The sequence below is a fragment of the Taudactylus pleione genome, unplaced genomic scaffold (genome assembly GCF_031769625.1).
Source record: "Taudactylus pleione unplaced genomic scaffold, aTauple2 ptg000800l, whole genome shotgun sequence".
NCBI classification, from domain to species: domain Eukaryota; kingdom Metazoa; phylum Chordata; class Amphibia; order Anura; family Myobatrachidae; genus Taudactylus; species Taudactylus pleione.
In genome coordinates, this window is record NW_028285202.1 from 1,789,829 (window position 1) to 1,813,279 (window position 23,451).

Genomic DNA, 23,451 nt, shown 5'->3' on the forward strand with positions numbered 1-23,451 from the left:
GCGTGGAACGCACAAACCGGAAGTGGGGTGTGTTGGGCTTTCGGGTCAGGAGACAGTGACGTCAGGGGTACATTTAGAAGGATCCTCGGGTTCGGGTGTACCGTGTGCAGGTAAGAAGGTCTTACTATAAAGGGGGAGCAGCCAGTGTTGACCTGTTGTTATTATTATACAGGAGGAGCAGCTTGCGTGGTCCTGTCATTATTTTCATACAGGGAGAGAAGCCTGTAGTGCCCTGTTGTTGTTGTTGGCATTATACATAGGGAGCAGCCTATGATTTCCTGCCATTATTGATATACAGGAGGAGTAGCCTCTAGTGTCCTACTAATATAATAGTGGGGGACCAACAAATATCTCACCCCACCCTATGCTACATACACATGGCCGGAATGGTCATGAGACATACATCTTATGACAGCGGTAACGTATCCAGATAAGAGAAAAGTGGGCTCTTTTTTGTGGTGCACTCTTATATTCGATTAAATTCTTAAAATTAAATTTTTATTATAGTCTTTTAAAATGATTCTCAAAATATACATTCAACACAAATAACATATATAGAGTCAAAAATGTGTTACCATATTTCATATGCATGATCTGAAAATTAAAATCAGATACTAGAGCATATATATCAGGGTATGGCGTCTGATGCGCTTTATAGGGATCTCATAGATCTAGAGCCCTAGGTCCTTGCCTGTTGCTCAATATGATCTAATTCTATACGAGCACATATGTAACACAATATAAAACAAAGGGCGAGAATATAAATAAGTGATGACATAAGATGCTAAATTTACATAAAGCTCAGATATACAACCCTGTGTTGAGTACATAGGATAAATATTTTGCTACCCAATTGTAAATGTCATGATAGTGTTTTTAACTGGGGCATATACAAATGATATATCATTCATAGTAATCCAAGATTGAGTAATATAGTATATGTCCCATACATTTATCTGTATATGTGATAGTTTTTAAGCGTTATCTCCTGAGGGAAGCAAAAAGAAAATATTCCAAACTGACACACATACTGTGTATTACCTCTTATAGAAGGAATCGTTTCAATTTATATAAGTAATTGTCCCACACAGACACTCAATCATTATCTCAGTAGTATATTCTTGTAAAGTACATGAAGAGAGCAATGCATTTCATTAACCCACGTATTTGTAAAAGACAGATGTCAGAGTGATTTACAGATATATACAATATTGGTCATGAACATTTATTAATTAGTGGAGCCATGTAACACTACCCACATATGGTATCTATTATTGTTTTAATATTTACTTTTGCAACAAGACACCGTATCCATGAATGCACCTGCTCAGTCACTGCCGCACAAGATATATAAGTATGTGAGTATCCACAAACGTGTGTACATACACCAATGTCTAATAGCAGTCTTACTATGTCTATTTGATATAGAGTTTAAGTGACTAGATATCTCCAAGTCATGCAAAAGAGCAATGTACTCTATTACGTATGGAGAGCAGAAACTGAGGTCTGGGTGGTGTGATACAAATTACCCTTCAGTAGGTATCCAAGTGAGCAGAGGTGGTCGGCTTGTGCATCAGCCAGAGCGGAATCATAAAGCTGGCCACACACTAGACCAACTTACATCCAACCAGGTAACTTGTTGATTGGTTGGAATGAAAATCTGGTAACGTATGGGAGTAACTGATGATCAGCAATTAGCTCCTAAATGCCAGAAAACTGATGAAAATGGTCGTCAGACAAGTTTGTTAAATGTTCGATCTAAACAATTTGTTCAAACAACAGTTTTTGTTAATTTTCCGGCGTTTGGGAGCAACTTGCTGATTGTCATTTGCTTTCATTCCTTACCAGATTTTCAGTCCAACCAATCAACAAGTTGGCTGGTTGGATGTAAGTTGGTCTAGTGTGTGGCCAGCTTAAGAGTCCTTGGACGCGCGTTTCGCCCGTGATGGGCTTGTTCACCATTGCTTGAGGAACAGAAATTCTGTTCTCACATTATGTGCATGTTGCCTGGAGGGCGTCCCGGTCACGTGGTCGTGGGAGGTCCTCCTTCATTGGTCTGATAACTCACGTGATCCCCTGTCATAGATCACGTGTGCCAGGCCAGCCAGAGATCGTCAGGCATTCCTTGTTTGTCACAAATGTGGTACGTATTCAGCTAAATGGAATCCCCGTCTTCAATACATTTAACTCCCTCTTTGCTGGTGTGTTTTACCCAGCGCTATGAACAGATAGTATATTTTATATCCAGCGCTTCTAATTTGCTTTTTACTAACAGGGATAATTAGAGAACGGGTAACCACGTGTAGCATAGAGGCTACTATGTTATTTAGTTATGGTTATATAAATATAGTTCCCTAGGAGAGAGAAACTATAGACATCTTTGCATCATAATTATGCTGTGGAATATACATATTCACATAACCAGCATTTAAATCTGATGAGGCATCTAAGGGATAAAGTTAACCCCCTTTAAATAAATAAAGATAGTATATAGAAGTTAGGTGGAAATTTATTTAGTCCTCAATATATATTCCTGAATAATGCGAAATCATCATAGGATATGTAGGTTGGCAATCTATGAAATCACACCTGGTAGCTATAAAGGTATGTACGTCATGTCTATGTATAGGTACCTAATTTGCATCTATAGAGAATAATATATAAAATTCTCTGCAACGGATATTTAACCCCTACATCGACAGGATATTTTCAAATACAATTATATATAATAGCATCTTGGGAGGTACATAATTATTACATGACTAATATAAGTCATTCTGAATCTTCTAACGATGGTATCACACGTAGCAGCCTGTGGTGGTCTGTTATTATACAGGAGGAGCATCTTGTGTGGCCCTGTCATTATTTTCATACAGGGAGAGAAGCCTGTAGTGTCCTGTTGTTGTTGTTATTATTGGCATTATACATAGGGAGCAGCCTATGATTTCCTGCCATTATTGATATACAGGAGGAGTAGCCTCTAGTGTCCTACTAATATAATAGTGGGCGAGCAACAAATATCTCACCCCACCCTATGCTACATACACATGGCCGGAATGGTCATGAGACATACATCTTATGACAGTGGTAACGTAACTGTGACTGCTAGCATGACAGGGCATGCTGTGACTTATGGTGCCACTACAACTGTGGAGTTACAGATTACGCAAGTCTAATGCAATCCAGTTTTGTTTATCCTTTCTCTCTCATTATCTTTGCTGTCTGGTATTCTGTCCCTGTTTTATTAACCTCTTTTATCCTGCTCGCTTTCCAAGTCCACCGCCCTCCCCGTCACTTTCGCAATTCTGTACAACTGATATACTCTCTGCAGAACTCTTTGCTGTACTAATTTAGCTCACCTGTCTTTTTTATTTAACCTTCTGCTAATTGCATGGGAGTATATAATAATGAGCCTATATTAATTGTGAGGGGATCCTAAGTGTAATAAATCTTCAGTAGTGTTCACTAAAGCACCCTGCTCCTGTCACAACCCATGCAGTTCCTCTTTCCTGCCAGGGGTGTCACTCTCTGCTCTGGTGCTTATAGCAGTTTGTTGGATCAGCTGTGTGTGCTAGAAGCACCAGAGCAGAAAGTGACATTCCTAACAGGATAGAGGACAGGTTCTCAAGCTCGGTCCTCAGGACCCCAAACAGTGCAGGGTTTCCAGGTCTCCTCACAGAATCAGTGAAATAATTAGCTCCACCTGTGAATCTTTTAAAATGTGTCAGTGAGTAATGAATACACCTGTGCACCTGCTGGGTGACCTGGAAAACGTGTACTGTGTGGGGTCCCAAGGACCGAGTTTGAGAACCACTTTGATAGAGAAACTGCACGGGTTGCGACAGGTGCAGGGTGCTAGAATGAAGACTATACATTTGTGCACATAAGGAGGGATTCCTGTTGCTCAGACCCTTTCTCAAGTGAGATCATAAAGACCCTGCAGAGCTGTCTGTCCCAGCAATGAGCTTGGTGCCTCTATTTTCCATTCACTGTGTTGACCAGTTCATCATGATACAGGATCTCCTATCATCTCACTGTGACTGGCTCCTCCCCATTCACTCACCATTCACTGTTTCCTGGGGAAGCCAATCAGAATGAAGCGCTGGCAGCCCAGGATGTAGAGAGGGGACACCGCAATGAGTGACGCATAAAGGGGGCATCCCAGACGGAATCGGTATGATTTACCGCCGGACCCATGCCCGGCGTTTGGAATCCCGACAGCGGCATCCCGGCAGAGGAGTAAATCCCGGTCGTCCAAGGTAAGTATTGTCTGACCTAATTCTACCCCCTAACCCTCCCTTAGGGGTGCCTAACCCTAACCTTTCCCCCCCCAGTGCCTAAACCTAACCCCCCCCCTTCCCCGCCACCCAAACCTAAGTCCCACGGGGGGGTGCCTAACCCTAAGTCCCCCCCCGGGGGTGCCTAACGCTAACCCCCCCTTCCCCTAGCCTAAACCTAACCTCCCGGGGGGGGGTTCCTAACCCTAAGTCGTCGTCGTCCGTCGTCGTCCCCCCCCCCCCGGAACCCTAAACCTTACCCTCCCCCCACCCCGCGGCTATCCGCTCTCGGCGTCCCTTCGATCGGGATGCCGGGCGCTGGTCTCCCGGCGTCGGTAAAGTGACAGGCGTCTACATTTTGACACCTGTCATTTAATCCTTGCCGGGATTAAGCAGTCGGGAAGCTGGCTGTCGTGATTAGGTCCACCGACTGCATACCATCCCAGACATGTTACAGCCCATATATGTAGTTACTTAGAGGGAGATTGTTTATCTAACTTTCTACTTCAGGGTCCATAGGGTATCCACAGGATACCTTGGGGTATAGGTGTGACGTCAGTCGCAGGGCACCAAAGAGTTAAGCTTTCAGCCTCCCAGGATGCACTAGGTCCCCCTCCTATACCCCGCCCCCGGGCCAAGGCACCTCAGTTTAGTTTGGTGCCCGGCCGGAGTCGGGTGCACCTGTTGGAGTGGGGGCTAGAAGAGCCCCTGAAGCTTTTTCTTCATGCAGCTGTGGCTGCACATCTGGATGAACAGCATGGACAGTCAGTCCTGACGTCCATGCTGTCTTCCCTACACCCCGCCGGTACCAGAACGCCGGTACTGATCCGGGGATGCTGGTGGGCGTCTGGGGTCACAGCTAGCGGTGACCCCAGATGCTCCGGACCATGGCCGGATTCAAGGGGGACAGAGGTAAGCAGCGGGGTCCCGCGGTGGGTCCCCGCTGATCACATGGTCCTAAGTCCCCAGGCAGGGGGCTCCCTGGGGACTGGCTGCAGCGTGGAGCCAGGCGACCAACCTGCGCTTCCACTACCCCCTGGGACAGCGGACCGCAGCAGAGCGGTAGCGCTGCGGCGTCCCAGGGGTTAAATGCATGCCAGGGGAGCGCGCCTTCCCTGTCTCACAGCCGGCGCCTCCCCCGCTGCACACAGCCCTCTCTGCACTGTGCTGACTGGTCCTGTGTCAGCGCTCCTCCCCCAGGCCAGCTTCTCTCTGCTCCTCGGCGGCCATCTTCTCTGCAACGCATGGTGAACGCTGCTGGAAGTCTGGAAGGAAGCATCGTGGTCTGGGTCCCCCCGCATACCTCTCCTCCGCTGTGGCTCAGGTCTGTGTATGCAGCGCTGTGTCCTACCAGGCCCTGTGTCTGTGTAGTTGAGTGATCAGCGCTGTTAGTGCAGGAATTGTTATTTCTCTGCATTGTATGTGACTGTGCTAGCGCTGCCTGTAACTTTTCTTCTCTAAACTGTCAGCTTTATTACTGTCCCTGTTCTTTCTGCTAAAGCCCTTGCGGTGCGGTGCTGCAGGGTGGTCTCTCGCCTATTTAATACTTAATTGGTGAGAGAGGTCACATACGTGGTGCCATCATGTCTGAAAGTGATTTTCCCCTCCGGCTACAGTGTACCACGTGCAAAGTACCGTTAGCGGAGGGGGAGGGTAGCGCGGAGGGCCTTTGCCGGCAGTGTTTGTCCATGGCGCGGCCTATTACGGTTACAGCACCGGTACAGGAGCCGCCCTGGGCTTGTTTCGCTCAGGCGTTAACAGCTTTAGTGGGCCAGTTAGCTCCGCAGCCCGCGTTTACTCCGATGGGTTTGTCCCAGCAGTCTGTGGTGTCGTCACCCATGCAGGGGTTCCCACGACAATTGGTGGTACCCCACAGTCTCCCTATTTCCCCGCTCCCGGGTTCTCAGGAGCCAGCGTGGGTTAACTCCCTGACGAGTTCTGTACAGCACTTGTCGGATGTGTTGCAAGGGGAGTCTGTGATGCGGCCTCATAAAAGGCCGGTGGCGTCTCTGTCCGCTCCTTATGAGGATGACGAAGGGACGTCTGATGATGGGGAGATTCTGGATCCTTACGATCAGGAACCTTTCCATACTAAGGACGCTGATGCTAAGTCCAAAGTATATATTCCTGGACTTATTCGGGCGGTCCGCACAGCCTTGGTGATTGAGGACGAAGTTCCCCCAGCGGCTAAATCTAAGTATGCCTTTTTCAAAGATGTGAAGGGCGATGCCACAGTCTTTCCTCTTTCGGGTCAGTTGGTGGACCATTTAGAGGAGGCGTGGAAACAACCTGGCAAAAGATACCAGCCGCAGAGACGCCTGGCGGTGGCTTATCCGTTCGCGGATAATTATTTTGCTAAGTGTGAATCCCCTCCACAGGTGGATTCTCACGTGACCCGTTTTGTCCGTAGTGCCACATTGCCGATGCCATCCATGTCCTCCCTTAAGGATGCTACGGACCGCAAGGTAGAAATCTGCCTGAAGTCCGCTTATTCCCTTGCAGGGGGGGCAGCACGGCCGGCTATGGCCATTTGCTGGGTTGCCAGAGCAATGGAGCGCTGGGCGGATTCATTAGAGGCTTCTTTTGAATCCGACTGTCCGGCCGAACAGGCGGAGTTGATTGGCAATCTCCGTGATTCGGCCACCTACATCAACGAGGCGGCTCTAGACATTAGTACTCTGGTGTCTAGAATTTCTTCAGCAGCGGTAGCTGCTCGTCGCACCTTGTGGCTGCGATCCTGGAAGGCGGACGCAGATCCAAGAAAGGTCTGGAAGCGTTGCCGTTTACCGGAGAAGTTCTCTTCGGTCCGGATCTGGATAAGATTGTGGCCACGCTGGCGGCAGCCAAATCTGCTTGTCTCCCGTCGGCCGCTGCTCCTTCTGGTTCTGGACCATCGTCCTTTCGGTCATCTAGGGCCCAGGGCAGGCCCAAACCACAGTCGTTTCCTCGACAGGCTGGCCCTAAGAAATCGGTCAAGCCCCGGAAACAGGCATGGAGTACCAGACGTCCGGCCCCCAAGCCAGATGACAAGCCTGCGGCCTGACGGTCCGGGTCTCCCCTTGGGGGATCCCAGGGTGGGGAGCCTGCTGCAGTTCTCCCGGTGTTGGTCGTTCACTACGACAGACACTTGGGTTCTGGAGGTGGTCTCTCACGGGTACGCCCTCTCCTTCCGGCACAGACCCCCGGCTCGATTCTTCACCACGGGTCTACCATCAGACCGGAACAAGGCTACGGAGCTGCGGAAGGTATTGCACACTATGCTCCAGGCTGGAGTTATAGTGCCTGTTCCATTCTCCCAGAGGGGCCAGGGTTTCTATTCAAATCTATTTTTGGTACAGAAACCCAATGGGTCATATCTCAAAGCACTCAACAAGTCTTTGCGGGTCCCGAAGTTTCGGATGGAGACCCTACGGTCCATCATTCTGGCGCTGGAACCTGGGGACTACATGGTGTCATTGGACATACAGGACGCTATGGCGGTCATGGCGGCTTCTCTGCGGCTGCAAGGAGTCCGCATGTTGCCGTACTTGGACGACCTGTTATTGGTGGCAGGATCTCCAGAGCTCCTGTTACACCACTTGGACCTGACCATTGCACTGCTGCAACGGCACGGCTGGCTAATCAACTGGCAGAAGTCCACTCTAATCCCGTCTCGGAGGATTCTGCATCTTGGAGCCTTATTGGACTCGGGACAGCAAAGGATCTTCGTGACGGAGGACAAGATCTCTGCTTTACAGTCAAGGGTGCGCAGTTGTCTGCACAGCCGCCGGGTGTCCTTACACTCGGCGATGAGGTTACTGGGCTCCATGGTGTCGGTGTTCGACATGGTGGAATACGCCCAGTTTCACTCCAGACCTCTGCAGCACCTGATCCTGTCCAAGTGGAACGGGCTGCCTCAGTCTCTGAAGTTCCAGACGATTGTGCTCACCCCGGAGGTTCGCCTGTCCCTTGCGTGGTGGTTAAAGACGACCCACCTCAACAAGGGACGTCCGTTCTGGGTTCCAAATTGGGTCCTGTTGACAACGGACGCCAGTCTTCGGGGCTGGGGAGCAGTTTCGGGTCCACACTTGTTCCAGGGCAGGTGGACACCGACAGAAGCGGAGCTTCCAATAAATATCTTGGAACTCCGTGCGGTCTTCAATGCTCTCCTGCAGGCACAGCGGTTTCTCCAGGGTCACCCGGTGCAGGTCCAGTCGGACAATGCTACCACCGTGGCCTACATAAACAGGCAAGGAGGAACTCGCAGTCGGGCGGCTCTCGTAGAGGTCTCTCGGATCCTGGTTTGGGCGGAGCGCAATCTTCCGGCCATATCAGCGGTCTTCATCCCGGGAGTGCTAAATTGGGAGGCGGACTTTCTAAGTCGCCAGGACGTTCATCCAGGGGAATGGTCCCTGCACCCGGACGTTTTTCAACTACTGGTGGACAGGTGGGGTCTTCCAGAAATCGACCTCATGGCGTCCCGGCACAACAACAAGTTGCCGGTGTACGGGTCTCGCACAAGAGACGAAGGGGCGTCTCTGGTGGATGCTCTGTCCGTCCGGTGGACGTTCAGGTTCGCATACCTGTTCCCTCCGGTCTCCCTTCTTCCACGGGTAATCCGGAAATTCAAACAGGAAGGAGGGACGCTCCTGTTGATCTCTCCCGTGTGGCCCAGACGGCACTGGTTCTCAGACCTTCAGGGTCTGTCCGTGGACAGTCCTCTGCGGTTGCCGCTACGACCGGACCTTCTGTCTCAGGGTCCTTGTCTTCACCCGGACCTGACTCGGCTGTCTTTGGCGGCGTGGCTGTTGAGACGGCCATGCTGAGGTCCTGGGGGTTTTCCAGCTCTGTGGTGCGTACCATGTTACGAGCTCGGAAACCGTCTTCCGCGAGGATATACCATCGCGTGTGGCATACGTTCTTCCAGTGGTGTCGACCGAGAGGTTATGCACCGCGGGAGTTTCGTCTGTCTCGGATTCTCGCCTTCCTGCAAGCGGGACTAGATCATGGGCTTCGCCTTGCTTCTTTGAAGGTACAGGTTTCGGCCCTATCTGTCTGGTTTCACCGTAGGATTGCTACAATCCCGGATGTGCGCACCTTTATGCAAGGTGTTCTCCGTATTCAGCCGCCCTTTGTTCCACCTGTGGCGCCTTGGGATTTGGCTGTGGTCCTGAGGGCTCTCCAAGGACCGCCGTTTGAACCACTGGGCTCAGTGGATATTAAATGGCTAACAGCTAAGACTGTTTTCCTTCTGGCCGTTGCTTCAGCCAGACGTGTTTCTGAGTTAGGGGCTCTTTCTTGTAGACCCCCTTTCTTGGTTTTTCATGGGAACAGGGCAGTGCTCCGCACTCGGCCCGAGTTTCTTCCCAAAGTTGTTTCCCAGTTTCATGTTAACGAGGAAATAGTTGTTCCGGCCTTTAACTCACCGGGTCTTTCCGTGGGTGAGGCCTCTTTGGATGTTGTGCGGGCCTTAAGGACTTATGTTGACCGCACTTCTTTGTTTAGGAAGTCGGACGCTTTGTTGTCCTCTATGGCTTCTGTAAAAAGGGTTGGCCTGCTTCAAAGCAAACTTTGGCAGCCTGGATCCGTATGGCTATTTCTGAAGCTTATCTTCATGAAGGCCTACCGGTCCCTCCTTCTCTGAAGGCTCATTCCACTAGGTCTGTGGGTCCTTCGTGGGCAGCTCGACGTGGTGCCTCGGCAGTTCAGATCTGCAAGGCTGCTACGTGGTCTTCTGTCCATACCTTCGTGAGGTATTACAGGTTTGACACCTTCGCCTCTCAGGATGCTTCCTTCGGGCGGCGGATTCTCCTTTCTGCACAGGAGCGTCCCCACCCTTAAAGGATACTGCTTTGGGACATCCCCAAGGTATCCTGTGGATACCCTATGGACCCTGAAGTAGAAAATATGAGATATGGTAAGAACTTACCCTTGTTATCTCTATTTCTACGAAGTCCATAGGGTTCCACAGGACTCCCGCCCTGTCGCACCTGTGCTGCAGATGGGCTTTGCTCTGGTCACCGGTTTTCCGTCTCCCTCTGGTGAGAATGTGATTCTTGTATGTGTCCAGATCTTTGTTCTCTCTCTTCCTTCTCCTCCTCCGGCCTATGGCTTGGTAACTAACTGAGGTGCCTTGGCCCGGGGGCGGGGTATAGGAGGGGGACCTAGTGCATCCTGGGAGGCTGAAAGCTTAACTCTTTGGTGCCCTGCGACTGACGTCACACCTATACCCCAAGGTATCCTGTGGAACCCTATGGACTTCGTAGAAATAGAGATAACAAGGGTAAGTTCTTACCATATCTCATATTATAATACAGCTCTTCTTACATCACTATACTGTGTGATAAAGTGACAGAGGTGCCCACACACTGCAATATTCCCCTGGGAGAAGGCTTATAGTGATAATATATATTTTTCTGCTAGGAAAGTAGTGATCGGATGTTGGTGATGTGTATAAGTCCCCTGTAGTGCTGTCACTATCACAGTGTGAGAGTCTGCAACTTTCTCTATATTGTTAGATACCAGAACGTCGGCTGATTAATGCTCAGGTGTTGGTTCCTTGTACTAATGGGAATGGTCACATATTTGATTATATTTATTCTTAGAAAATTACACAGTGTGGATCCAGAGAGTTTTCTTTTATACGTCACGTGATTGTGGGACGCGTCCTGTATAAATCACTGAGGATGGACACGGACCAGAGTCACACGTCTGAGAGGATATTACATCTCACCCTAGAAATCATCTACCTGCTGACTGGAAAGGTGAGAGGGTCTGAGAGTGTCACTGACATCACTTATATCTATAGTAATAATACAGGGACATGACTGGGGAGGTGAGGGGATCTGGGAGTGTCACAGTGACATCACTTATATCTATAGTAATAATACGTGGACATGACTGGGGAGGTGAGGGGGTCTGGGAGTGTCACAGTGACATCACATATAGCTATAGTAATAATACAGGGACATGACTGGGGAGGGGATCTGGGAGTGTCACAGGGACATCACTTATATCTATAGTAATAATACGTGGACATGACTGGGGAGGTGAGGGGATCTGGGAGTGTCACAGTGACATCACTTATATCTATAGTAATAATACGTGGACATGACTGGGGAGGTGAGGGGATCTGGGAGTGTCACAGTGACATCACTTATATCTATAGTAATAATACAGGGACATGACTGGGGAGGTGAGGGGATCTGGGAGTGTCACAGGGACATCACTTATATCTATAGTAATAATAATACGTGGACATGACTGGGGAGGTGAGGGGATCTGGGAGTGTCACAGTGACATCACTTATATCTATAGTAATAATACGTGGACATGACTGGGGAGGTGAGGGGATCTGGGAGTGTCACAGTGACATCACTTATATCTATAGTAATAATACAGGGACATGACTGGGGAGGTGAGGGGATCTGGGAGTGTCACAGTGACATCACTTATATCTATAGTAATAATACAGGGACATGACTGGGGAGGTGAGGGGATCTGGGAGTGTCACAGTGACATCACTTATATCTATAGTAATAATACAGGGACATGACTGGGGAGGTGAGGGGATCTGGGAGTGTCACAGTGACATCACTTATATCTATAGTAATAATACAGGGACATGACTGGGAGGTGAGGGGATCTGGGAGTGTCACAGTGACATCACTTATATCTATAGTAATAATACAGGGACATGACTGGGGAGGTGAGGGGGTCTGGGAGTGTCACAGTGACATCACTTATATCTATAGTAATAATACAGGGAGATGACTGGGGAGGTGAGGGGATCTGGGAGTGTCACAGTGACATCACTTATATCTATAGTAATAATACAGGGACATGACTGGGGAGGTGAGGGGATCTGGGAGTGTCACAGTGACATCACTTATATCTATAGTAATAATACAGGGACATGACTGGGGAGGTGAGGGGGTCTGGGAGTGTCACAGTGACATCACTTATATCTATAGTAATAATACAGGGACATCACTTCTATCTATAGTAATAATACAGGGACATGACTGGGGAGGTGAGGGGGTCTGGGAGTGTCACAGTGACATCACTTATATCTATAGTAATAATACAGGGACATGACTGGGGAGGTGAGGGGGTCTGGGAGTGTCACAGTGACATCACTTATATCTATAGTAATAATACAGGGAGATGACTGGGGAGGTGAGGGGATCTGGGAGTGTCACAGTGACATCACTTATATCTATAGTAATAATACAGGGACATGACTGGGGAGGTGAGGGGGTCTGGGAGTGTCACAGTGACATCACTTATATCTATAGTAATAATACAGGGACATCACTTCTATCTATAGTAATAATACAGGGACATGACTGGGGAGGTGAGGGGATCTGGGAGTGTCACAGTGACATCACTTATATCTATAGTAATAATACAGGGACATGACTGGGGAGGTGAGGGGATCTGGGAGTGTCACAGTGACATCACTTATATCTATAGTAATAATACAGGGACATGACTGGGGAGGTGAGGGGATCTGGGAGTGTCACAGTGACATCACTTATATCTATAGTAATAATACAGGGACATGACTGGGGAGGTGAGGGGATCTGGGAGTGTCACAGTGACATCACTTATATCTATAGTAATAATACAGGGACATGACTGGGGAGGTGAGGGGATCTGGGAGTGTCACAGTGACATCACTTATATCTATAGTAATAATACAGGGACATGACTGGGGAGGTGAGGGGATCTGGGAGTGTCACAGTGACATCACTTATATCTATAGTAATAATACAGGGACATGACTGGGGAGGTGAGGGGATCTGGGAGTGTCACAGTGACATCACTTATATCTATAGTAATAGTACAGGGACATGACTGGGGAGGTGAGGGGGTCTGGGAGTGTCACAGTGACATCACTTATATCTATAGTAATAATACAGGGACATGACTGGGGAGGTGAGGGGGTCTGGGAGTGTCACAGTGACATCACTTATATCTATAGTAATAATACAGGGAGATGACTGGGGAGGTGAGGGGATCTGGGAGTGTCACAGTGACATCACTTATATCTATAGTAATAATACAGGGACATGACTGGGGAGGTGAGGGGGTCTGGGAGTGTCACAGTGACATCACTTATATCTATAGTAATAATACAGGGACATCACTTCTATCTATAGTAATAATACAGGGACATGACTGGGGAGGTGAGGGGATCTGGGAGTGTCACAGTGACATCACTTATATCTATAGTAATAATACAGGGACATGACTGGGGAGGTGAGGGGGTCTGGGAGTGTCACAGTGACCACTTATATCTATAGTAATAATACAGGGACATGACTGGGGAGGTGACGGGATCAGTGAGTTTCTCCTCTTGTGGTGATTTTAAGCTATAGGATTCACCTTATTAGACATATCTGGGAAATAGAGGTTTGTATATCAGATGTGTACATGTGGATGTAGCTATTATTATTATCTTTTGGCCATCAGCCTCTGTTGGACACTACATAGATACAATAGTATTACAGTCTTACAACCGACGTCTCCTTTAGCACCTGTCACCCTCAGTGGGCGGCTGTTCTCGGTCCTGTTTTATTCCAGCTCCCATCACATCATAATCTTACTGTTTGCACTAATCTGTCCAAAGCAGGTGTATCTGCTGTGGGTGCCAACCATAGAAGAGCACGCTGAATGTTGGGCCCACTGAGGATGGTAGGAAACGTGCTATACGACTGATTCCAAAGATCACCCGAGCATAAGGACGCCCACCTCTGCCTTCATACATGCGTACAGCGTCGCTTACCTGTGTAGATATCGGTGACATCGAGCGGCCATCTTGCCCCTGCAGCAGGTCTGACCAGCCGCAGACTCGGCAGCTCTCCTGACACGAGGGCTCTCATGCTGTGTTTATGCACGCCCATGTAACATCGTATAAACGCTCAGAAGCGCCTGCGTTTTTTTGACCACCCCCCTTTTACCACCCCCAAGAGCTGTCAACATGTCACTCGCTTTGCAATGAATTTCTATGTGCATCAGTAATCATATGGCGATCGCTGCACACGCGCAATGCAGCTTATACGCATGCGCGATGGCAAACAATCGCTCGCTATGCATACAAACTCACCATTGTGTTCATCTTTGACTCAGACAATATATACTCCACTTTCCAGCATATAGGAAATGGTTGCATGTAAGTTGTAGCTTGTCCTTATAAATTACACTGTTATATATTTTGTCACAATTATTCCCTAAAAAGAGTAACTCCAAATAGGAGTCTTTTATTTCACTGTTCATTGTCGTCTTTCTCAATACACAGGGTTACATAGTAGTGAAGAAGACCTCTGGAGAGTGTGAGACACCCAGCAGCCGTCCCCGTGTGTCAGGAGGACTGAGCAGGACCCAGAGCCCCATCACGGTGCCTCCACCTCACTCACTGATATATGAGAGACACAATGACCAGAAGATCCTGGAACTCACCAACAAGATCATTCAGCTGCTGACTGGAGAGGTGACTGCTGGGAATGGGACATTATACAGTAACACCAGGGGATGTGTCTGGGTGATGACTGGAGAGGTGACTGCTGGGAATGGGACATTATACAGTAACACCAGGGGATGTGTCTGGGTGATGACTGGAGAAGTGACTACTGGGAATGGGACATTATACAGTAACACCAGGAGATGTGTCTGGGTGATGACTGGAGAGGTGACTGCTGGGAAGGGGACATTATACAGTAACACCAGGGGATGTGTCTGGGTGATGACAGAAGAGGTGACTGCTGGGAATGGGACATTATACAGTAACACCAGGGGATGTGTCTGGGTGATGACTGGAGAGGTGACTGCTGGGAATGGGACATTATACAGTAACACCAGGAGATGTGTCTGGGTGATGACTGGAGAGATGACTGCTGGGAATGGGACATTATACAGTAGCACCAGGGGATGTGTCTGAGTGATGACTGGAGAGGTGACTACTGGGAATGGGACATTATACAGTAACACCAGGGGATGTGTCTGGGTGATGGCTGGAGTGGTGACTGCTGGGAAGGGGACATTATACAGTAACACCAGGAGATGTGTCTGGGTGATGACTGGAGAGGTGACTGCTGGGAATGGGACATTATACAGTAACACCAGGGGATGTGTCTGGGTGATGGCTGGAGTGGTGACTGCTGGGAATGGGACATTATATAGTAACACCAGGGGATGTGTCTGGGTGATGACTGTATCATTGTGTGTATCAAGATGTCACTATCTATCTCTCCATGAAGGAATGTGAGTATATAGAAGAACACAAGGGTCTGTACAAGGATGTGATGATGGAGAATCACTGGCCCCTCACATCACTGGGTAAGAGGAGACTCTAATCTATTGTATAGGGGAGAGCAGGTATGGGGGCCCCCTATATATACACATCACCTGATAATCACATGTACTCAGTCACTGTGTGTCTACTACAGATGGACCCAGTAACAGAAATTCCACAGAGAGATGTCCCCGTCCTTTTTATTCCCAGGATTGTACAGAGGAGAATCCCAGGACCCCACAGGAGGATCAGGTAGGTGGGATTTAGGGTCTCACCAATATACCAAAGTGACTGTCACTATATGATCTGTACAGCAGTTGTATGTGTCTTATACACTGATATTAACCTTTTTAGTCTGAATTATGAAAGAGTTATTTTATTCTTTTGTGGGTTATTTAGGGTGAAGATCTAACTGATAATACATCACAAGATACAGAGAAGGAAGAAGAGATTTATGTGACTGATATGAAGGCAGAAGATATAAAGGTAGAAGAAGAGACGTATGTGACTGATATGAAGGCAGAAGATATAGAGGGAGAAGAGGAGACGTATGTGACTGATATGAAGGCAGAAGATATAGAGGGAGAAGAGGAGACGTATGTGACTGATATGAGGGAAGAAGAAACGTATGTGACTGATATGAAGGCAGAAGCTACAGAGGGAAAAGAAGATACGTATGTGAGAGGTAATCCGCATTGTAAGGAGGAGGAAATCCCTACAGATATCAGTAAAGGTGAGTAATAAACACTAATTATAGAAAAGAGCCATCAGCCCCTATTATACTCCGACCAGTCTCCTCCCCACACTCTCTTTTGTATCTTACACATCAGGAGCCATCAGCCCCTATTATACTCCTGCTCTCCTCACATCATGTCACTGTGTGTTACCAGCCCAGAGAGCTGACCAGTCTCCTCCTCATACTCTCTGGTGTATCTCATACATCAGGAGCCATCAGCCCCGTTTATACTCCTGCTCTCCCCCTCACATCATGTCACTGTGTGTTACCAGCCCAGAGATCTGACCAGTCTCCTCCCCACACTCTCTGGTGTATCTCATACATCAGTACAAGAGACCTCACCATCACTGATCAATGGTGTGAGACTCCATGTGACATTACCCATGATCCTTTCTGTGCACTACCACATGGGACATAGGGCCTGATTCAGACCCGGTCTAAAGCGCTGAGCGCTCGCAACCAGGTCGATGGTGGCCCAGAGCGCATGCATGGGTCAATGGTTAAGATCAATACCTAACAAAGCCGTCACCTTGGGTTCGATTCTCATTAATGCCAGGGGCATATAGCAATGTTTTTGTGTAATAAATATTATTTTTATCTACAGTATAACTTATTTTTTTTATTTACCATTTGCTGCCATGCTATATCTGTGCGTTGTTCTGTGACAATTTTGGCAGGTATTTGCTGCACTCACACAGCACAAGTAATCGCACGGACAATTTGCACAGCACAAGTAATCGCACGGACAGTCTTTAATAAAATAGCTCACTGTGCAGTATTACTACTGTATAGTATATTAAAAAGACTGTTTACACTGTGCAGTACTGTATGTGATTAGTCCTCCTGTTAGGACTTGCTATTGTATTCTGTAGTGCCATACCCATCCATTGCTGTATTATTCAGCACTGTAGTTGTCAGTATTGGAGCAATCGCCACCCAGTGGTGAAGCTGTGTATTGCATGTTGCGTATCCTCCTACGCCTAGCACGCCAACCCGTGCTATTTTCATGCTGCACCTAGGACACTTGTTTGCTGCAACTAGAGCAAGGATGAGCGTGGCCACATCTGTATTTATATTTATATGTGCTCCATGGACACAATTTGGGCTATGGACAAATGGCTGGCATTGCTACCTCATATCACTGAGGTCTTGAGTTCAGTTCCCATTTCATCCTTAACTGTGTGTTGTTTTAACTCTCCCTGTGCCTTTTCTCCAGTGAAATATTTTATCTATGAAGCTCTAGAGAGAATCCTTTTGGGCCCCTTTACTGGAGTTATGGCTTGTCTCTCTGTCTCTCCTACAGGTGATACACTATGGACATGGTCTTTTTTTAATCCCTATCCCTCCTTCCGGTGGGAGCACCAATAATAAGCTGCATTACATAGTGTTTATTCTAGCACCCTGCACCTGTCACAACCGTGCAGTCCCTCTTTCCTCCCTGTGTTACTCTCTGCTCTGGTGCTTCTAGCACACTCAGCTGATGCAACAAAAAAAAAAACTGCTGAGATACAGACCAGAGTGTGCCAGAGGCACCAGTGCAGAGAGCAACACCCCAGGCAGGAAGGAGGAACTGCACGGGTTTTGACATGTGCAGGGTGCTAGAATTAAGAATATATTACATGTCACTCCTAAGGGTGTAATAAGCATTTGAACGTAAAAAAAAATTGTTCATATAACATTGCTTACAAATTGCCTTCTGGTAAGTGTGGGACAGTATTAAGGTTGTACTGTTATGATTGGTCTCTCTTAGTTTAATAGACTGGTCAGTGTAGACCGTCTTGTTGTATATATGTGTGATATAGATATCCATCTATCTATTATAATCACAAAGTCAATACCGGCAGCACTCCACAGATAATCAACTCTTACAAACTTGCTCAGTAGTCTACTGAGCAAAGTTTCCAAGAGTTGTTTATCCGTGGAGTGCTGCCGGTATTGACTTTCTTTGTGATTGGAGTGCCCTGCATCTGTGCTAGGCTCTATGTGGACTAAGGCACTGATTCAGAGCCGGACGCTCTGAGAGAGCGCTCGCTCTGAATCAGGGCTGGCCTCTGGTTTTTTAGAACGGCCTCCTGGCCGCTCGCATAGCTGTGGGTGACCACCCACAGCTATAGCGAGCGGCCAGGAAGATGGTCGCGATGGTCAAGACCATCGGGCTTGCGACGAGACCCTTGTGGTAGGGTCTTGTGGCCGCAAGCCCCAGAGAGATTTTGGCTCTAACAGAGCCGAAAACTCTCCCACTCGTGATGTCTGTGAGCACTGCTAGCCCTGATTGGAATCGCAGGTGTGGTTCTGATTCTCAGAGCTGCAGAGATGAATACTCCCTCTGCATGTTGTGCCTTCCACCACTCAGAATGCTACTACCAGACCACCTGTCCGTATCCACCAATTGCTGCCAGACCCATGGTAAATATATCCTCTCCTGATAGCATTCTGGGCCTGAACATCTCGTCTTCCCATGGTGTATGGTTCATGCTGTTTCTGCATTCAAGTATATCCCTGAAACCTGCTACAGCAACCCCTGGTGCAATCCAGAAAACCTGTTACAGCTGTACCTGGCAATCCAGTAAATCTGCTGGCAGCAACCCCTGGTGCTTCCAGAAAACCTGCTACAGTTAAACCTGGCAATCCAGTAAATCTGCTGACAGCAACCCCTGGTGCATCCCGAAAACCTGCTACAGTAATACCTGGCATCCAGTTGTCCTGTTACAGCAATACCTGGCCTGTGCTCTGCTGCTAGTCCTACTCCTGGTTGGTCCCTGGCACTCTGTAAACCTGCATCGTGTCACCCTGCCTTGCTTCCTGCTGTGGATCATTTTCCTACTTTATTTTTCATTGCAATCGGGATGTGTTTAGCACGAAGGCGGTCTCTTTTGACAATAGTGGTATCGGCCTTCCGCATTGATCGCCCTTGTGATTTCTTCTTTAGTCAGCTGCATCTTCGCCGTCTCCGGATGTGGTCAAGGTTCTTGAGTCTTGTTCTCGTATTACTTCCACAACAGATGTTGTGTGATGTTCTGTATAATATATATATATATATATATAGATACATTTTAATGTTAATAAATAATTTTTGCTCATCTACTGTTTTAGAATTCGCTCTTACATTCTTTTTATATATTTACAACAGATTCTTGTTGGTGCTCCTGTATATTCGGTGGCGTTCTCAGGAGGGCGGTCAAGCGAAGTGCCATGCTAATGTTCGGTCCACAGTTTATACCTTTGTTATGTTCTGCAAGTTTCTCAGCACCTTCCTACTCGGGAGGTCAACTTTTGGGACGTCCCCATTGTTATATACTCCACGGTCCCCTTGTGGAAGAAGTTGAAAATAGTATTTTGGTTTCTCTGATTCTGTAGGAGACATTGAACGCCCTCTCAGCGCTATTCCTTGCTGCAGTGCTGCTTGGAGAGTTTCAGCTGCATCTTGGTTGTCTGCAGCATGATCGGTTTGATGTTGCCTTTGTACACTGTTTCTCCTCCTCTGTTGTATTCACCACTCGGGCTTGGTTATTCTTAACTGAGGTTGGGGAGGTATAGAGAGGGAGGAGCCAACTATACTTCTAAAGAAATTTGAAGTGCCAGGATCCACTCCGACCCATCTATAAACCATTGTATAAACTTCAGTGTCCCCTATGGAATCAGAGAAAGTGATTTATTGGTAAGTACATATTTTAAATTTCTTGGTTCTCAATATACTCATATATTAACTAACGCTCCAATACCAAAGCAAAGTAGTAGGTGGTTCCCCTCTCCATAAGATCTATACCGAAGCTTCCTCCTGAATTGGTAGCTGGACTCCAACTGGGTGACTTTGTTAGCTATGGTTGACCAAAAGGACATATTGATGCTGATTGTGGATCTCAGCTGCTGTTTATGGCCTGGATTCTAAGTCACACGCACGCAATCTTCTCGTGATTTACTAAAAGCTGTGCATGCGTCTCGGCCTGTATGTGCTACTCTAAGTAACCTACGAGTCACTCGGATGCATTTTGCTCACATGTGACCTGAAGCTGAAAGGGACTTAGTGGGTGCCATCTGTGCAGTAAATGGTTGTTCATCGTGGGCCAATTATTGTACCACCATTAGTGTGTAGATGCAACTGCGAGCTATTATGAGTTGTACGTATGACAATTCCACGCCATTCTCAGTCGGATGTTGTCCACCTAGCATGGGGTATGAGTACCATTACATGTGGTGGTGACTGCTTTAGCAAATGGAGAGCTGGGGCAGAGCATTCAGAAGACGTGTCCAATGCAGAATACTGTCTGATTGCGGTACACGGCAAGAATTGCGGCGTCTGTAAGTCACCAATGTCTACGTTTGAGTCTATGCAATAGGCTTGGAGGTGTGATTATGTTCTATTTAAGTTAAAGTTTTATCTGTGCGACAAGCATATCACAAAGAGCGCACTATTTATATAAATTCTTCCATCTTAATAAAAAGAAGAAAAGTTTATTTCCATATATTTCTTTTCCTTCCAGCAGATGGACACAAAGGCAGGAATGCCTCGGTGGGATGTTTAACTTTGCTTCCAGATGTTACATTAGAAGAGCAGAACATCACATGGGAATCTACAGGAGAAATCCCCATTACCCCAATTGTACACCCAGTACATCACAGTGCAAATATATCATCTGATCTCTCTAACTATGACGAGTGTCCCATTAATTCAGATGTTGGTGCACATAGTACAGCTTATACAGATGCTGCAGTCTTTCCCTGTTCTGACATTGATAAATGCTTTAATAATCAGTCAGTCTTTATTAGACAGAAGCGCATACGTAAGAAACAGTATCCATGCTCTGAGTGTGGGAAATGCTTTACACAGACATTACATCTTGTTACACACATAAGAAGTCACACAGGTGAGAAACCATTTCCATGTCCTGAGTGTGGGAAATGTTATAGCTGTAAATCAGATATGATTACACATCAGAGAATCCACACAGGTGAGAATACATTTACATGCTCTGAGTGTATGAAATGCTTTACACAGAAATCAGATTTTGTTGCACATCAGAGAACTCACACAGGTGAGAAGCCATATACATGCTCTGAGTGTGGAAAATGTTTTACAAAAAAATCAGATCTTGTTGCACATCAGAGAACTCACACAGGTGAGAAACCATTTACATGCTCTGAGTGTGGGAAATGTTTTACACAGAAATCAAATCTTGTTGCACACCAGAGAACTCACACAGGTGTGAGACCATTTCTATGTTCTGAGTGTAAGAAATGTTTTAGACATAAAGCACATATGATTGCACATCAGAGAAGTCACACAGGGGAGAAGCCATTTCCATGCTCTAAGTGTGGGAAATGTTTTAGACATAAATCACATATGGTTGTACATCAGAGAAGTCACACAGGAGAAAAGCCATTTCCATGTTCTGAGTGTGGAAAATGTTTTACGGAGCAATCATCTCTTGTTAAACATCAGAAAACTCACACGAGATGAAACCAATATTAGTGAGCTTACAGATATGAATAGTGCTGGGCATACACTATGCAATTAACTGTCAGATATCTGGCTGGTTGGAATAAAAATCTGGTAATGTATGGGAGCAAATGAGATTTGACCATATGGTCCCAAACATATGAAAATGGACAAAAACGATTGTTCAAATGGGTTAAATATGTTTGATTTAACTAATTTGTCTGAACAACCATTTTGGTCTGTTTTCCAGTGTTCATGAGCAAATGGTCAATTATCATTTGATCCAATACACTACCAGATTTTAATTCCAACAAGCCAGATTGGACAGATATCAGATAATTGTATCGTGTATGCCTGGCATTAGTGTAGCTGCAATCTATATTTTTTTTTGAAAGTCATTGATATTAATTATTACAATTCAGTTACAGAGTGAGCTCTCAAAGGTTTATTAACATCATCTATCTGTTACGGAGGGAATATCAAAACTTGAAATCTGCACTGATTATTAAAACGCTCTGCCAGGGGATGTTGAAAGCTGCTCCCAATCTCAATATAAGACACTGATGCATAATAAATACAATAATTAAGAGCGCTATTGCCTCTGATGTGAGTAAATGTATAATGTATGGAGTGAAGAGTTTACACCTAATAAACATGAATGTGACTGAAATGATATTCAAAACAAAGTGTTAGCTTTTTTGCTGAAAAGTTGATAAGGTGACTAGTCGCTTTAAAATCGGACAAGGAATACAATCCCTATCTTACCCTACTATGATCTTGCGTTTGTCATGCCTCCTGCACTCAGAGATGCTCTGCAGATCTTCAAAGGTCTTTTCTGGTTCTTCCGTGGCTGATGGCTTAAATTCTTGCTTGCAAGGGGAAGCCGATGGGTGGCGGCGATGGTCTTATCTCTCCCCGGTACACAGAGAACGCTGGGTCCTGCAGTGGTGTCCTTGTGTCCTCTGCACTGCTGATCCTGTTCCAAGCAGGGGGTAGAAATTCCAGCTACTGGCAGGTGTATATTGTTGTTAATTAAGCACCGGTCATTCATAATCGGTTTCTTTCATCAACTTGAGTCTCCATATTGCAGTGACCATTTGCAAGGGGGAACTTAGGGCATCAGCTTGGGAAGAACCGGAAAACAAATATTTTTTTTTAAAAAGTGCGGAATCTCACTGCAGTAAATTTTCCTGGTGTGAAGAATTGGAATGGCCCTTATCTCGGCAGGCAGAACCTACATTTGGGAGATTCCATCTGATGTTTTCCAACAAATGGTGGTCAACCAGATATATGATAGTGTCCAGATGTTAGTCAATGCAGTGATGGTCTTTTGGGATTATCCCCGCCATCTCTGGCTACACATGAACTTGCTTGGGAATCTGACTTTGGATTCCCCTTAGGTAATGTGACTTAGGGAAAAAATTTGATCCTACATTTCCAAATGCTCCATCTGTGTCACCATCCAGGAGAATACCAATTCCACAAAATGTACCTTAGCACACCAAACTGCCGGAGAGAATGCAGCCCGATCACCACATTCACCACATATGGTGGACCTGTCTGGAAATTGTCCCGATCTGGTTCCGTCATTTCCTACATATCACGTTTGCCGCCTGCCCTCCCACTAATCTGCTGTTTGCCCCAGTCCACCAGCTCTAAAGACGTGCAAACAAAACGATCCTACACATTTCCTGTGCTGATAAGTACCAGATATAACACTACAGGG

General features: G+C 46.9%; 1 protein-coding gene across 2 annotated transcripts; it reads left to right on the forward strand.

Moving 5' to 3' along the window:
* Window positions 1-16: 16 nt before the first annotated feature.
* LOC148474931 (uncharacterized) lies at window positions 17-22,436 on the forward strand. Of its 2 annotated transcripts, none has more exons than XM_088458005.1 (7): window positions 17-110; window positions 10,862-11,020; window positions 14,560-14,751; window positions 15,518-15,596; window positions 15,707-15,804; window positions 15,952-16,285; window positions 20,773-22,436. In XM_088458005.1, the coding sequence occupies exons 2-7, from the start codon at window positions 10,943-10,945 to the stop codon at window positions 21,744-21,746; spliced, it is 1,755 nt and encodes a 584-aa protein (XP_088314131.1). In that variant the 5' UTR covers window positions 17-110; window positions 10,862-10,942; the 3' UTR covers window positions 21,747-22,436. The 2 variants fall into 2 exon arrangements, with proteins under 2 accessions (XP_088314131.1, XP_088314130.1); XM_088458004.1 differs by having other exon boundaries at window positions 20,770-22,435.
* The last annotated feature ends 1,015 nt before the right edge of the window (window positions 22,437-23,451 follow it).

Excerpts from the sequence above, each read along its gene's own strand:
- LOC148474931 (XM_088458004.1), top strand. The coding sequence starts at position 10,943 with ATGGACACGGACCAGAGTCACACGTCTGAGAGGATATTACATCTCACC. Across the intron at positions 15,597-15,706 it reads CTGGCCCCTCACATCACTGG|ATGGACCCAGTAACAGAAAT; the intron begins GTAAGAGGAGAC and ends TGTCTACTACAG. Across the intron at positions 16,286-20,769 it reads CCCTACAGATATCAGTAAAG|CAGATGGACACAAAGGCAGG; the intron begins GTGAGTAATAAA and ends TTTTCCTTCCAG.